At 43.2% G+C, this 17,521-nt stretch overlaps 1 protein-coding gene across 3 annotated transcripts in view; it reads right to left on the bottom strand.

Moving 5' to 3' along the window:
* The window catches only part of Myo1b (myosin IB), a 170,520-nt gene that overhangs the window by 8,202 nt on the left and 144,797 nt on the right, over positions 1-17,521 (bottom strand). The window contains exons 19-27 of one of the 3 annotated variants that reach the window (XM_031367437.1): positions 16,220-16,313; positions 15,293-15,442; positions 12,832-12,900; positions 11,132-11,218; positions 10,774-10,860; positions 8,886-8,972; positions 5,945-6,019; positions 4,595-4,729; positions 2,169-2,275 (exon numbers count right to left, since the gene is read on the bottom strand). In XM_031367437.1, the coding sequence (XP_031223297.1) occupies positions 2,169-2,275; positions 4,595-4,729; positions 5,945-6,019; positions 8,886-8,972; positions 10,774-10,860; positions 11,132-11,218; positions 12,832-12,900; positions 15,293-15,442; positions 16,220-16,313 (891 nt within the window). The remainder of the gene's footprint in view (positions 1-2,168; positions 2,276-4,594; positions 4,730-5,944; positions 6,020-8,885; positions 8,973-10,773; positions 10,861-11,131; positions 11,219-12,831; positions 12,901-15,292; positions 15,443-16,219; positions 16,314-17,521) is intronic. The other 2 variants (XM_031367438.1, XM_031367439.1) reach the window with 2 other exon arrangements.

Raw genomic sequence — 17,521 nt, 5'->3', positions numbered from 1 at the left:
AAGCCTTAAACTTAGGTCAAATAGATTTTGATGCAGCCAGTGGAGGTTGGTTCACAGGGCTTTGATAAAAATCTTCTCACATGTACCGACTAGGGGAGAAAACACTGTCACTCTGCCACAGGCAGAGTCAAGCACTTGGCCTTGAGTGCCAGGAAAGAGCACTTTCATCAGTAACAGAAAGCTAACAGCTGCCCACACAGTGTGCCCCAACACCTGTAAACAACAGAAGCCAATGAGAAAGGCCAACATCATTACCATCACCTGCTCCAAAGACTAAAGCCATTTTCTTACAGAGAGGAAAAAAGTCAATAACCCCCTGGGAAGGACAGATCTACATTAAAAAAACAAAAAAACAAAGCAAACAAACAAAAAAACCCCTATCTTGTACTTGATTTTCCCACGGAACTCTGGAGACTCAAGGCCACCTCACTAGGATGTGCCTGGAGGTGATAGGCGCTCATGCAGAGCCAGAGCCATTTGCTTCTGCTGAGAGGTCACTTAAATGCAATTTCCTTGGAGACCCATGTGACTCCCTCAGGGCAGTGTTAAAAAGGCACCAAGAAAAAGACTGCTGGCCCAGGGGATTTAAAGCTTCATTTCTGAGTTTCTTTCTGGAATGAGCACAGCAGACTTCAAATGCTTGGAGTGTGGGCGGGGGCTCAGGGAAGAAAAATCTCCGTAGGTGGTCAGCTCTTTGCAGCTCCCAGGAAAGTTAGAGGCTGACACCCCAGGCAATGCTGCTTCACAGGATGGGGAGGCAAATTCTTCCCCATCTCCCACCAGTGAAGTGAGTGGGCCACCTTCACAGACATAACTCCCCAGAAAGGATCTGGTTTGAAGTTAGCTTTGTGTTCATAGTTAATCACGCTTTTAATAATAAAAAGTGCTAAAGAGCCTAATTTTAGTCTGTTTCCTTAGTGATATACTCTATACGTTCCCCCACCCCCCTCTTTTGGAGTCTTCTATGGGAAATATTTAAGAAGTTTGCTGTTACTGGGCAGTGGTTGGAGAATGTTTTTAATCCTAGCACTTGGGAGGTAGAGGCAGGCAGATTCCTGAGTTCGAGGCCAGCCTGGTCTACAGACTGAATTCCAGGATAGCCAGGGCTACACAGAGAAACCCTGTCTTGAAAAACCAAAAAAAAAAAAAAAAAGTTTGCTGTCTAATTTAAGGATGAGTAAAGATCAGCTGCTGAAGAAAACACACAGCTTTCCTATTGGCTTAGCCTGCACATAGTAGGCAAATTTTAGATTTTGGATTTAGTTACTGTGTTTGACTTAAGCATCCAAAAAGCTAATGGAAGAAACTGTAACTCAAAATATTCAAACTCAAGGGCCTCGCAACGCTGCTCATTTAATCCCTTTAAAAGTAGACTTTTCAAATACACACACACACACACACACACACACACATCTATACAGATAGAAATAATAGATGTACATGAAATATGATTTTTATTTCTAGGCCTTTCTTTAGGCAAAGCTATAAGTCACTGGACATACTGGTATGAAATTACAAAACCTACTTGTTTGTAAAGACTAGATGAAACAGGAGTGTGGGGAGACAGATGAAAGTAGGATACAGGGTAATACTTGCATATACCAAGTCCTTTGTCAACGACCGGACTTGTTAAATTTGCAATGTGTTTATTCTTTTCTTGAGTACACGGTGTCCAAACAAGCGAACTGAACTTTTGAACGGGCCACTGAGGTTATGACCAGCCATTTAGCAACCTAAGGACAGCCTGGGCCCATGTTTATGTAACAAGCAGGAGTAATGAACTGTCTGTCTCAGGCACTGACCTTACAAATGAGTTTCTGATCTGATTTGATATTGGCAGAGAGATCCTGACGGTGATTACCACTCAGTGCATAAAGAGCCCTGAAAACAGGGTCCTACACTGACAATCATTTGCATGACCTCCTATTTACTAAATGATTTAAGCCAAGGTCACCAGAGCATACCGAACAACTGTAATCCTTACACGTTCCATGGAAGCTGCTGCCAGTGTCAGGTGCGCTTATACCCAATGGCTTCTGAAGTCATTCACGAAACTAAGTATCAGTCATCTCTTACTAGAATTAAACTCCATTGGAAAAGATACAGCCATATTTCAGAAAACAATTAATTAAACACTGGCATTTTTGAGTAAGCACAACTATACGTACCTAGAAGGATATAAAGCCTTCTTGTCTTTGAAGAGTTCACTGGCCTCTAGCTTCTCTTCATAAACAAGTTTCTGTTGGTCTGTGAATTGATCCCTGTATTTTTTACACTGTGAGATATAAGAAAAACATACCCAAGTAAATGCTCACTTGCTTTTTTGTTTGTTTTGTGAGACTGGAAAGAGTCTCCTTGCAGAGCCATGACTATCCTCAAATCTCCCCCAGCTGGCTTTGAACTCACAGAAATCTGCCCACCTCTGCCTTCCCAAGTTCCGGGATTAAATCCATTAAGAAAAGGTTATGAAGCCGGGCAGTGGTGTGGTGCACACCTTTAATCCCACCACTCGAGGCAGAGGCAGGCGGATTTCTGAGTATGCGGCCAGCCTGGTCTACAGAGTGAGTTCCAGGACAGCCAGGGCTACACAGAGAAACCCTGCCTCGAAAACTAAAAAAAAAAAAAAAAAAAAAAAAAAAAAAAAAAAAAAAAAAGAAAGAAAAGATTTTGAACCATTTGTATAGCAGAATCTGGGATGATTCCTGAAAATATAACAGAGCCTAAGTGACCTGCACCCAGGAAGTCTTGATTCATTCTGCTACAATGCAAATCCCTAAGGCTCTCCATGTCTGATGCTGTCATTCCTGGACATAGACTCACAGGAATCGGCACTGGATGGCACACTACAGCAATCCCATGCAGATTTGCACACCCCTCTCACCTGGAAGGGAAGGGTGCACTCTTTACTTTTTAACCCTACTGTTTTCATTTTTAAATGCTGGTAGTGGCTGGACATGTCTGGAGACACTCAAATCTCAGCACTTGGGGGGAGAGGGGCTAGGGCAGAAACAGTATGAATTCAAAGCCTGCATGGGCTACACACCAAATTTGAAGTCAGCCTGAGTGAGACCCTGTCTCAAAAAACAAACAAGCACAGACATGATAGTAGTCCTTTATTAAACTGATTTCATGATCGACAAGTATGTTACGGACAGTCTGAACTCTGATGTCTCTTCTTAAGTTTATCTTTATTTCATGTGCACTGGTGTTTGCCTGCATGTATGTGTGAGGGTGTTGGCTTCCCTGGAACTGGGTTTCCAGACAGTTGTGAGCTGCTACGTGTGTGTTGGGGATTGAACCAGAGTTTTCTGGGAGAGCAGCCAATGTCCTTAAATGCTGAGCCATCTCTCCAGCCAGAAAAACCAATGCTTAAATTCCCCCTCCTACCACTTTCTACTGTGTAAGAAGACCTGGGGCCCCTTCAACTCTGACTATGAGGATAAAGTGCAGGAGGACTGGACTGGCCAGAGGAGTGGAGACAGATTTTTCAAGGAATTGGACAACAGGTAGGGTAGTGCCCCTGCTGAAATTCCTCTAGGAAGAAGTGAGGGCATCATGGGGTATCTCTCTTAAGGATAAGGTTCCCTTCAGGACAGCAGGAAAGGTTACGCAGAGACAAGGTAGCACCCAGCCCAGCATCAGCAGCTCCCGCTCTTATGTTTATAAATGGCTTCCATGTCCCACTCTTATGTTTGTAAATGGCTTCCATGTCAGACTCACATGGGCAGCTCACTGAGGGGCTGTTAAGTCTGCTACAGAACAGAACCTGGAATCCATGAATCATACTAATTAGCAAAATGTCCCTCTTACATGTGACCAAGGAGAGAAGTGCCTGGAATATACAGCCACTAGTCATACCCACAAGCCTTCCGAATACTGATCTGTAACATCTAGTAACCTCATACATTCCACATTCCATCGAACAGCTAAATTTTCAAAGAAAGTCTTGCCACAAGAAGAGGCAACACCAAGGCTCGCACTTCCACAGGAGGGTTGGTCAGCAATGGTATCTGTCCCCTACTGCACCTGAGCTCCCTCAGGTCCACAGGGTCCAAAGTCCTGTTCCCATAAGAACCTCATAGTACTAAAATATAAGGCAAGATACAACAGATGTTTCAGCTTCCCCTAAGTTAGGACAGAGGACGTTTTGTCCTTGAGGGGCAGCAATGCTCACTTTCTGGCCTGAAGTGTGTATGTGTATTTAATGAATCTGATGAAGTAAACGCATTCTAATTAGCAGCATTTAACTACCTTGTTTGAAGACCTTCAAAAATAACTATGTCTATCTCCTGCAGAGTTCCTTCAGACAGAGAAGAAAACAAGGGAACGAACCCTTTACTACCTGAACCACCTGGAAGGTTAAAGAAAACCAAGCCTACTGCATCGGGAGAGGCTGGCACGGGCACTGTCTTAACTCCTGCAGGAGCTCTCACAGAAAGCCTAGTGCAGTGGGAGGCTCCATCAAGGCAGAGTCCACAGACAGCCCCGGGTCAAGTGACAGATGTGTTAAGATCCGACTTTGCATAGCAGCCTTCAAACACTTAAACCAAGAGTAACCTGGGAGAAAAAAAAAGCAAACCATCGCATAGTTTACCCTCCACAAGTGGAAGATCCTTTTGAGCTCCTTGTGAGTTGAATCCAAGAACAGGTAAGGTCTTGATGGCCAATTTTTGTCTACTGGTGACAAGGATGGCATTTTAGTTTTCATTTCCAACAAGTATTTTTGCACCTGTATTGGGGTTGACAGAAAATACCCGATGAGGGAAATAACTCCAGAAAGATGGTGTGATGCATATTCGTGATCAACCAGACCAGTCTTTAAAGAACTGACCAGTTTTAGACAATAAAATTGTGTATGACCTTTAATAACACTATTTAACACTTTCATACCTTTTAGGGGATATGTGTGCCACCAAACAGTTATCAGGAAAGATGACTACAGACACAATTACTCCTATTAACACAGGCTAACACCTACACCACAGTAGAGCTGCTCACAGGATGTAGCTACTTACACTTACATTTTAGGGAACTAACTTAAGTAAACTACAAGTCCCTCAGTCCCAGAGGTATATAAGCTACATGTGTATAGTGGTCATTCTCTAAAGTTACAGAATACATTTGTCAATGTAGAAAGTTTTGGATGCTATACTACAGAACAAAAATGGTCCCTAACTTGAGATGGTTCAGCTCGGGAATTTCTGACTTTGTGATGGTGGGAGAGCAATGTGTATACTCAGTAGAAACCACACTTGGCACTCTGATGTCTGAGTGCATCAGTGGGGTACAGGGCAGGCGAGCACAGGGCTCAGCCGGTCACGCCATCAGGACTGGACCATGTGGCTAAACCGTGAAGCTCAGTAAGTTAGGTATGGTAAATGCACTCTTGGCATTAGGTATGGTAAATGCACTGTGGTCTACTGGGACACAACTCTATCAAGTGTCAAAGGGTCTAACGTGGGCCAGACACTGACTGGAAAAGCCCTATCATGGGAAAAAACCTTACGTGGCCAATAGGAAAACCACGGAAGTTACTCATTCATGTTATAAATAAGGGGGAGTCCTGTCTCAAGTAGGACTACCCCAGAAGTCAGCTGCAACCACATTTGCTCCCTGACGCCCTGCTCTCAGCAACCCATCTGCCAATCTTGCCCTCCAGATAGAGCCCATAGCAGTTTAACAGGACAAGAACCTGCCTTCCCTCACTTTACCTTCCTAGTTCTCTATGTCAAATAAAATAAGCGTTTTATCAACTACATCAATCACAGACCCCTAACAGTTTTCACATAATTCTATTTGAACCTGGAGAAGGCCCAAAAGGCTACTAAAGTCTTTTTAAAGCTATGATTTATGTGAGTTTATGAAGGTCATATTTTATTGAGTTGGTACCATTAAGTGGTTAATCTAATAATGCTAATTAGCCATATACATAGTATCAACTTACAATTCTTTGAAGTGTAAACTCATAGATTTTCTTTCCGGCATTTGCTCTAAAGAATTTCCTGTACTCCCTGCGTACCTTTAAAAGGAAGCAGACCGGGGGTTAGAATGAGGCCGGCAGGTGCTCATAAACGACATATCTCTTTACAAATCCAAGTATAGAGAACATACATATTTACAAATGTCCTTTCTGGATTGAGAAAACTGAGGGATGTATACTCAGACATTGGCAATTATGGCAGAGAAAAACAAACTGAGCGAACTGATACATTAAATCCTATTGGTTCTTATACAGCTTCATGTTGGCCTGAAATCCTCGACAGGAATAGCAAACTTGTCACTAATTAGAGCACATTTTGTGAAACGTTATATAAGGTAATTTCTCCTTCAGATGCTTCTGGGCAGATTTTCTGAAAAAACAGATTGAAATTTCCAAAAATCCTGCCTAAAAACACAAGACTTTACTAGTGCACAACAGACATGAATGTAGCTAAAAATAAGAAGCGTAGAAGCCTTTAGGCTATCATTATCTTCCATTAGACCACATCAAGCATTATACTTGTTATCATGGCACTTAAGACATCCTGCCATTTTAAATATAAACTTTCCCTGAACTAATGTCATAATCTACTTCACATATTAATGTCTAATAACTAAGTAAGGTGTTTACAGAATTAATGAGTGATACAGTTAAATTCTGAAGCTCAGGGGGACATATAAAATATTTATTATCATCTACTTATGAATAGGAGTTAGAAATCAGCAAAATATTAGTCTATCTGTTTATCTTGATGTTCTATATCTTTTTCTCCAGCTTCCTGTTTTTCTGGGCTTAAATACATATGCTTAAAATATGTGTACAATGGGAGCCTGTGAAATAGAAAAGTATGATCCAAATTTAGTCTGCAGATAAACATCTTATACATGTGTTTTTAAACTTATAACTTCACACAACAATTTAGGTTGCAGCCTTCTCTTAAAAAGTTCTAAGCTCCAATAATAGTGCTTCCCATTTCTGCAGGACAGTGAACAGCAGTGGCTTTTGATGAAGAGATCTGCAGGTTCCACACTGTACACACCCAACTGCTCCTCACCAGTCTGCTGTCTTCTTCTTCTGTGCTACCTGCCTGCCCTAAGTGTTTGAGCCTCAGGCCGCTCTGTACAACATAGAATATCTAAAGTTTACATTTTGACATATGCAATATCTAGGCAGTCCTTTCTTTCATCCATGTTCTAGCTGCCATTTCTCCTTCAGCCATGGGATTGTTAGATTTATAAGCATTTCAGACCTCCAGCTTACAAGGGTCAAGGGGCAGAGAGAAGAAAGGCAAATTAATGAGAGGCCTGTTACACGGAGCACACGCTTAAGGCGTTGCAGAAGCTCTAAGCCATGCAGCTGAACCTCAGGGTATCGGAGCTCTGTCAGCACATCTTCTGATATTCCACAGGACAGATGGTTGCTCCCCAAATAAAGCTCCATACAGTAAAAACCTGGCACCATCACAGCTTCTCACAATGGGGACCTTCCTGAGCACTAGGAATACTAAAAAGGTCCAGTTGTACTTAATTATGCAAGCAAATCAAATCATTTCAAAGGATAAAAGTACTGCTCATAACCGTATAACTTCTTTCCATGACGGAAAGGACAAATTTACTATAATCTTACACTTCAAAAGAGCTTAATCTTTTTCATAATAATAATGGACACATAATGAGATGCTTCTGTCTCATTAGAAGCCGAGAGGGGATGAGTGACAGAGCAAGCCCTGTTAATTCTGTAGAAACTGTATCCACCCTGTCCGCTGCTACTGCTACATTCCCAGTGCAAAGATAGTTTGAAAGCAAACCCACAGAAATCCATAGATCAGGATGGGGAGTAAGAATCTGGGTTCGATACTGCCTGCTTCCCTGCATTTATAAAAACTAGGATGCAAATTAAGACAAACATAGAACGGGCAATGTTTCATTTTGCTTGGCTTCCAAAAAGAGCAAGTAAAGAACGTATCCAGAATTTGTCAAATAAAACACCTGTTAAATGCATATTGAAGTTACTTCTGAATTATCTCATGAATACTGAGAATAATCAAAGGATAAGCAACTAAACAGTCTTAGGAGGAACTTTTCAGGGGAAAATAGAGATTATTGAGAGCAATATTCAAGGATATTTCTGAGGACTGCTAAGATGCAGAATCAATGACTTCTTAGCTCATCCTCAAATACTTAGAGTAAGGGGTAATGATTGGACTAGATCAGAATACTAAAGAGGAATGGTATGCAAAGGACCATGATCACCCCCGAGGGTGCTGAGGTGCCTCACTGGGTTGGCTGATTACTGAACAGGAAGATCTTCCTATTTCCTGAAGGTTTTCAGTGCTTGCAGCCAAATTTCCTTATTTACTTGTGTGTGTTTTTTCCTTCCCAAATCCAGCACCTGCCTTTATCACATGGTCTTAAAACCTTGCAGTTCTCTGAACTTCATGACCTCTGTCATCTCACTCTGCTCTGTGCTGAGCCATGATCACTTGGAAGAAGGCTCCACTCTAGTGCTTAGTGGGACAGCACAGGCAGATAGATGGGAACAAAACCTGTCACTCTGACGCAGGCCACTGAGGTTGGAAGATCAGCTTCCAATTCAAGAACTGCATTCTGCCTCATGGTGTAAAAGCCCATGAACAGATAAAATAAAACTCAGAAAACACGCCGAAGATAAAACATGCTGCATTACACTCATTATTTAAAGAGATTAAAATCACATTAAAATGAGAAAATTAGTATGTAGTTGTTTTTTTGGCTTTTGCTTTTTTTTTTTTTCTTAACATGAGACAAAATTAGTCAAGATGACATCTCCTAACACTGCAGACAGCAGGAAGCGCCGCCAGTTTTCTCGGGTTAGTAGGTGCGAGGCTTTACGTTCACCAGGGCAAGAGAAGTCATGGAGAAAGTACCTTCAGTCCAAGCCAGTAAGCCCAAATGACAGCAACTGCATGCTTACGCCTAGCCTCCTCCTTCAAGCGTTTCAATTCCCTTCGTGCCTAGAATGTTTTAGATGGTAAATAAGAGACAGCCCAATGCAGACCGCACAAATGACCAGAAAAAAAGATCCCCCCACCAAACAGGACAGCCACTCTTTGAGAGGGATTGCAGTACAGCAGAAGAACAGGGTACAGGTACACTCATTTCAACCCAAGGATTCCATGTGTGTGTGTGGGGGCGGGGGGTACAGCGGCCTTATTTCAGTGCATGGAGAATCACTTCCAGGCAAGGACAACTACGTGGCACCCAAGAGCACTGCCTCCTCCTTTCCTCTCCGTCCTCCCTTGTCCTGACTCCCTCTGCAGCTCTCTCACCACATTTCCTCAAAGCCCTTGAGGTATGGTCTCTCTAGACTCGGCTTTACTATGATGTTCTCTGATATTCTTCATTTGGGTGAATTAAAAACAACAACAACAACTGTGTCAACAGCAATTTGGAAAACCGCAAAAAGTAAAGCTTGTGCATGTGAAGTGCAAGCAAAAGAGTAAAACTAACAAAAACCACAGACGTCTTTTCTGGTTTGAGCTACAAGCAGCATGGAAAACTGAATTGTACTAGGGGCAAACACAGCTCAGTGGCGGACTGACTACCTAACATTCAGAAGGCCTTGGGCTCAAGCCCTCACACTACCCAAAACAAATAAAATTTTGATCAGGATTCCCAAATGGTATAATACACTACAAATTGAAATCAGGCAAAAAAAAATAAAAAAAAAAAAGATACAACTGACAGGTTAAAAAGATGACTGGGGAAACCAATCTCAGGCACGGTGTTGCATAAGACAGAGATGGGCACTAACTTCTGAGACATTTCATTCCCCAGACTGAAGAAGGGACAACAGGACCAGCATTTCTGCTGGTTCGATTCCCTAAACTGGCTAAGGAACTAGGCTGGGTTTTACAGACTTTGGCAAAACCACAAATGACCACTGTTGGTCAGTCTTTGGGAACTTTCTTGTGGAGCCCACAAGGTTGAATTCTTCTCAAGAAATGGGCTTACAACGCTGACAAGGTAGGCATTAGTAAAAACACGCTCGCCTCTGTAGCGTTCCGTGTTTCTAACACATTTTAAGCAAAGATGACTTGATTTTCTAAGTTAGAAAATCTCTTGTTCCTTGGGGTGTGTGAAATGCTCACAGGGCCCAGAGCCTGCCTGGGTCAGTGAGTTCCAGGGGGCCTTTGTTTCTGAAAACAAACAGCAAAGCTGAAATTCCTGGGATTCTTCCCTGGCAAGTATGGCTAGCTTCACATGAACACAGATTTCTGTGAAATCACGGATGATCCTTCCCCATACACGTGACACCATTGGCTTACAGTAACCAACAGATGCCACATTCAGCCTGAAATGCAATTTCATTCAAGGATTAATTCTTGTAAAGCATGCGTTACTGGCATTATTTTGTCAACACACTGTACAAACTGATTCAACCCCCAATATGAACATTCTCCACATGCCCCCCTGCATACAAGTATCCCTAAAATCTGGCCAGCATTCAATGGTGAGAAACAGTGGGTACTAACCATGCAAGTTAATTTAGAGAATTTAAAAAAAAAAAAAAAAGAAAGAAAGAAAGAAAAAACTATGCTAGAGCCTTATTAGTGATGTTAGTTTTTTGCTCTGTACATGCCAACGCTTCCATGGCATACTACTGTCTAGCATCCCTCGTTTTATTAATCTGGCTGCTAGATCATGCACTGAGGTGACTACTATCTGCAGTCATTCATCCCTGCTATGCTAGAGATCAGGGTTGGTTCCTGCAGGATTCCCCGGGCTCAGCGATGGGATGTGTGCATCAAGTACCTTCGATCCAAGCCAGTAAGCCCAAATAACTGCAATAGCGTGCTTATTCCTAGCCTCGTCCTTCAGCCGTCTCAGCTCCCTTCGCGCCTGTGGTGCGTTTGAAAAGGAGTTACAGAGAGAGTTAAGGCAGGAAAGGTTACTGCTGCTTCCCAAAGGGAGACAGGAAAGGAGACAGACACCAGTCACCACCGATGCTGAACGCAAAAGCATGTGCCGCCACCCACACCGAAATGCTGCTGTGAAGAGGAAGAGGCAAATGGTGCTCAGTAGCTCAAGCCAGTGAGTCATTTTCTGCCTGGGGTCTGAGGGTCTTCGGCTCTGCTGTTACTCCCAACCCAACCACCTCCTCAGGGCATACCTGGGTGCCGTGCCAGTATGCTGCGATGGTGGTGGCTGCCTCCTTACAGCGCTTCTGATGCTTCAGTTCCCGCAGGATTTTTCTAGCCTATGGTAAAGAAATCATCCCCATGTACCCATTTATAATGTGTACACACACACACACACACACACACACACACACACACACACACACACACACTTAATTAACTTAACAGTGAGTAGAAAACAATTTCCAAAGAGGTAAGACTGAAAACACACATAGCCCAGTGAGAAGCTGCTGGGACAAGCAGTGCATGCCTGGAGACACTGGCACAGCAGGATGGCCTCCCACCAACAGGGAGAATATGGCCACACCAAGGCAGGCTGCCACTCATAGGTGGTAGAGAGCCATTCTCAGATGATGGCCAGAGTTCTACATGGTTCTCCAAAAAGTCCACTACATCTCTTTGCTCATTCTGTTGGAAAGCCACTGTGGCTATCCCTTCCAATCAAAAGATTTTTGTTTTTTTTGTCCAAACCAAGTGATGCCTTTGTAGTATTTGCCCAAGCTAGGAAGGCACCTGGCTTGGGAGTAAGCTTTGGGTCCTGTCCTATAAACCGACCAGTCCCAAAGCCTAGAAACTTGGTCAGGAAAGAGTTTGCAAGCAGTAGGCCACGTGAACTTGGATAAGCCCTTAACCTGGGCAAGGCCTATACCAAGGCCCATCAATGCAGCTAGCTTTGTAGCACAGCCTGTACCCTTTCAAGAAGCTGTAGACTGGCTACAACCTCATCTAAAACACTCTAGGAAAGCGGTCTGAAGAGTCCTGGAGTAGGACTGGAGGAATCTGGGCTCAGTGAGCTTTTTCTGTAAAAACTAAGACAGTGAGGTTTTAAGACAACAATAAAAGGAGAAGAGTGTGTGTGTGTGTGTGTGTGTGTGTATCAATGAAAGAGGAGTTAGGAGGGGATGAGTAAATATCACAGCTACCAGACTCTGCTATTAGAGATCAAGAGTCTACAATAAATAAATATGGTCACATCTTTATGCATGGATATTAAAACAAATAGTTCAGATACTTTTCACAGGCTTCGGACTATTTTCTGCTTTTTGTTTACAATGGTTCAAAATATAAAAACCATTCTTGGCTTGCAAGCTGTATGAGCTGATGTTTACCTCTGGCCCAAAGTTTGCTGACCCTTGAACCAAGCCTTAGCTGGAAGGATCTGGAACCAGTGTAGCAACTGTGACGATCCCCTTTCCTCTTATGAGAGCCCTAGCTAGAGCCTGGGGCCTTCAGTCATTATGACACAGCTGTGTGTGTGTGTGTGTGTGTGTGTGTGTGTGTGTGTGTGTGTGTGTGGTCATCACTGGAAAGATGTGCAGCTAAGACCCACAGGACTCAGGCAGTGGCTGTAAGACGGCCTTTCTGGACAATAGCTTCTCTCAAAACCACTGAGTATGAGGATATTGAGATTATATACAGTGTTATTTCAGGGACTTCCTGCTTAGAGAACAAAGGCTTGAAAAAAAAAAGTAAAGCGGATTAGAAGGAAGCAGTCAAGACATTGTCACCAGGGTTCCCCGCACGGCCCCATAATATTTACTCTTTCCATGAGGCTGATTACAGAACAGGTGAAGAGATGAGGAAGCTCTCCTTGCAGAGGGAGCCTGAAGACGTCACCCGTTAGGAAGAACCCCAGCTCCCACATACAGAAAACACACTTATTGAAACTCACCTTCCAGCCCCGGATATAAGACTGAATCACCAGGGCTGAGCTCTTTATCTGCTGATACCGCTTTTGTTGCTGCAGGAGAAAGGGAAGCTGTGAATAGTCAGATCTGCATGGCTAAAAGGTAGACCTTGCAAGGCCAAAGAAGGGGATCTGTTCACTCTGAGCGGTGGATGCCTGATCATCCACAATCCTACAAGCTGAAAGGTGAGGCAGGCCAACATTACTGTAGTAAGTCTGCAGTCTACATGAAGGATGCCGATCTTCCACTCTTGCCAATGACTGTTCTCTGCTTGAGGCTGTGAGGCGGCATTCCCCACGCTACCCACCACCAACAGAGCATTCTGAGTCGACCCATGCGGCTTTGCACCTACTTTTTGAAGAGTAGTCTCTTCTTTCTTCACCAAGCATCTAACTGGGCCCGTCTTCCTCTAACCTTCAGGTTACTTTTCAGTTTCCTATTCTTACTCTCCTTCAAGTTGGGAAATCAGGGTAATTTTCGGTAAGCCCCGTATCAATTGAAACAAAGTGTGAACAGAACCCTGGGAATGTGTAGGTCTAACTCCATCCTCACCCATGAGGACAGGCTGTGTCAAAAGTCAACAGTGTGAAAGGCATTCAACTACACTTTGGCTCAACAAGCTCCACGTCCACTGGCCTTGCTATAGAGTTCATGCCTTAAGACAGTGAAGCTGCTAGGTCACTCCCAAGAAAAGTATACCCTTCCTGGTTTTTTGTTTTTATTTTTTGGTTTAGAATGGATGTTGGGGGGATTGGCAACTCTGAGGCAAAATGCAAAGAGTTTCAAAAACATGCAAGTCAGGTGGTTGACCTTTCACTGTGAAGCATGATTGTCGGCTCTTCTTCTCTCATGACATCCGAGAGCCTCGGCTTCATCTGGATCATCAGAGGTAGTGGAGGGAGGGAGGGAGTATAGATTTTGGTTTGAGATATCCCTTCAAAAAAGCTGAGCAAGCCAAAGAGTGCAAACCAGTAAGCAGCACCCTTCCACGCCCTCTGCATAGTCTCCTGCCTCTAAGTGCCTGCCCTGCGTGAGTTCCTGCCCTGACTCCTTTCGATGATGAACCTGGAATGTGGAGGTGGAATGCGAAGTAAACCCTTCCTGCCCAAGTTGCTTTGGTCACTGTGTTGATCACAGTAACCAGACTGATACCTACTTTCCTTTGCTAGAGGTGAACTTTATCAAGTCAGGAACCAGGTTGTGTGGGTCCCCTTTGCTAAAGCTCTTTGTAGGATTTAAGACAGATGAATTCAGGACCTGTTCAAGCTTGGATTTTCTTAATGACTCCAAAATAAGCAGTGATTAAAAAGTCTTTCTTGAAGACAGGTTATTTGTTGGTCCCCCCTTTCTTAGGCAAATGGAAGAGAGCATCATGAATGTGCAAGGTGAAGAAAGCAGTGCTCTGTGCTCAGAGAGCCCACAGTCAGCAGGCAGGATGACTACAGTCTGCTTTGTCTTAGCTGAATGTAGTCATTCTAAGACTTGGACCGTGGCTGTGATCTTCCTCATTAGAGCAAGCAATTAAAGACCCCATTAAAAGACCAACCACATTTTCAAGCTTTATCATTTAAATTTATTACTGGTTCCTCAAATTTGGGAATGCTATTATGTCTTTCACGAAACTATAGATTTTTATCTTAATTTTGTCGTGTGGAAAAATGTCTCCTCAGAAGCAGAGGGAAGAATGCACTAAATAAGACCCGACTGCAAATTTAATACATTTTTTAACTTTGAATAGAAGAAGCTTAGAGTGAGAACATTCATAAGCTGTGCTCTTTTCTTATCACTGCAATTCATTTGCAAGAACACAACCTAAATAAATTTACTTGATGGTGGAGGAGGCAAATCTTCAGGTCCTTCTCAGACCTGTGGGATGCCTCCGACAAAGCAGTCAACCAACTGATACATTTCCAAAAAGAAGCTCTATATTAACTAAGCAAATATACTTTATTATCGACTCCTCCACAGTGGGGCCAGATATCTGACGACTAGCGAAAATGGAGTCCTTTAGCCAGAACCATAGCTGTACTAAAAGAGATCTCCGGCACTCTAGAAGTCCTCTATCTTCGATGCTGCACAATGTCTGCAGCTGGCCAGTCATTCTAGAGAACTGATCCCCATCATAGTGAAAGGATATGACTCAGTCTCCTCAAACCGATGGCAAAACCAGAGAGATTTCCTGCCACATGCTTCCTGGAGATCAGTGCAAAGTAGTCTGAAACCCTAAATCCACTATCTGGAAATGTTTAGGCTTAAATCCACGCTCTGCCACTGACAGCTATGGGCAGGGTACCCAGCAGCTCGGTGCCTCGTTTTCTCATATTAAAAAAGGAGTAACAATCATTTCCAGAGGTCGTTGGGAAATTTTAGCTATGTAAGTTACAAACACCAGAAGCACATAGAGAATGTTGAGAAACTAGCCTAGGGTTGTAACAACAGACTCACCGCATATCTCCTGTACCAGGCAGCTATCACAACTTGGCTTCTTTTCATGAGCAGAAAATGTGTACGACATTTCCATCCTCGATAAATCTTCTGAATGAGAGTGGCCAGGTCCTCCAGCCGCTGCTTCCTTAGGTCTTCTAGTTGGAATAACTAATAAAAAACAATAGACAGACTCAGCCAGAGTCCTCTAAACCGAGTGGCATACATGAAAGGAATTTGCAGGATGTTGAAATCAGCTACTTGAAAGATATACGCCATAGATCACCGATGCTACTTGAAAGATATACGCCATAGATCACCGATGCGTGAGGAAAGTACTTTGATGGATTCACAGAAGATCCAGTTCGCTCTGGGGTTCAGATTCTCAAGTAAAGGATGCTCAGCCAGAAAAGCACTAATCCTAATTGGTCCACAGAAGGCCAGAAATGCATGCTCTGTGAAGAGACACTGGCAGCCTTTTTTTCTTCAACAGTCTGAGTATTTCTCAAGCTCTCTAAATGTCCACTGTCACTAAATCATTAGTGATATTAATTACACTTTATGCCTACCTGTTTTATACAAAGACTCCCAGAGCCTCTAAGGAGGCCCATGGATTTGATACACTTTAAAAACTGTGTCCTTCCATGTTTTTTCCAGCACCTATGGAGCTGTAATTCTAAAAATCACTGTGTAACTTAGATGTTGCCAACAGTGATGGGTCTTTCCAGTTGCTACAAATTAGAATCAGGGAGGGAAGTTTGATACAACAGTGCAGTCTTCATTTCTTAAGTTTTATACAATCTATCAGATGGCTTTGGTGTTGTATAAAAACCACCTCTTACTTCTAAGACACTTCAGTCAGATAAAAGAATATGGCCTTGATTGTGGTGCCTCAGAAACTAGGCCACATGCTTGGGATTCAAGTTCAGGAGTGTAAAGGTTACATACTGTCCTTGGGTTTCGGATGAATATCTTCGATCTACCGAATGAGTACTCTTCCATAGGAATCTCTAGCTCATTAAACAGAACTTCCACGCCAGACCTAAAAGAATAAACAAAACCCAAAACAATGTTTTTTCCTGAGTTACAAAAAATGACTTGACCCAATATCGTATCATATCATATCATACCATATCATATCTTATCATACCATATCTTATCATGTTCTCATTAACACACAATTAAGCTACACTAAAAAGAGTGATGCTAGGGGTGTGTGTGTACATGTGTGTCGGTCAGGGACAACTTGTAGGAAGTGATTCTCTCCTTCCACCATGTAGGCCCTTGGAATCAAGCTTAGGTGGTCAGGCCGTGCAGTACATGACCTGCTGATCCATCTCTCTAGGCTCAACACTGCTACACTGTTTAGAGAAACTACTCTGGCAATCATCATCTTTCTACCAAAGGATTTAAGATTTGCTTCCCCAAACTAGCCCAAATTAGCAAACACTATAAAAGCAAATCTATGTTCAGACTATATACTAAAAAAAGAGAGATTTCTTGATTTCATTAGCAATACAAAATAGTGGAGGCCAGGAATATGTGTGTGTGTGCATCACTTGTACGCTTGGTGCCTGTGCAGACCAGAAGAGGGCACTGGATGTCCTGGATCATGAATTACAGATGCTGTGACATGTCATGCAGATACTGAGAAGCCAACCCAGGTCCTCTGCAAAAGCAGCAAATGTTCTTAACCACTGAGCCATCTCCTCAGCCCACCTCCTGGAACATTTTAATATTCCTCTCATTCTGCAGAGGCCAAGCATAGCCCAAAACAGTGCTGAGTGCCAGACCAATGAGATGCTACAGAGCATGGGCTTCATGTAGCAGGAACAAGGCCTTGACCTTGCTTTCAACATCAGTTTCTAAAACTAGCCTGGCTCCACCAACCTGTGGACTGCCTTACCAGACAGGAATAAATAACGCTCCTTGTTATAACATATTTAGCACAATATCCTAGAAAATAATGATGTGTAGAAACAATCCATCAGACATCAGACTACACTTCCATCTTCTCCAAAGCTCAGGCTCCATGTCTAATTACCGCTCAATCTCCTAGGAACGGCTGGGTCCAGCTAAGAATGGGGACATAACCTTGGCACAGCAAGGTGAAAGTCCCCAAGGGCCTCCCTCACCCATGAAGCAGGCATGCTGGCTCTCCTGTAGTATTCAGACTTCTACAGCCCCGTCCTCCCTCCCCGCAAACAGCAATTCTGACTGCTGAGAGTGGAGATTTCTCATAGGCCTAAT

This window comes from Mastomys coucha, unplaced genomic scaffold, assembly GCF_008632895.1.
Source record: "Mastomys coucha isolate ucsf_1 unplaced genomic scaffold, UCSF_Mcou_1 pScaffold14, whole genome shotgun sequence".
In the NCBI taxonomy this organism is placed as follows: domain Eukaryota; kingdom Metazoa; phylum Chordata; class Mammalia; order Rodentia; family Muridae; genus Mastomys; species Mastomys coucha.
This window is presented reverse-complemented; position numbering and strand designations above follow the sequence as displayed.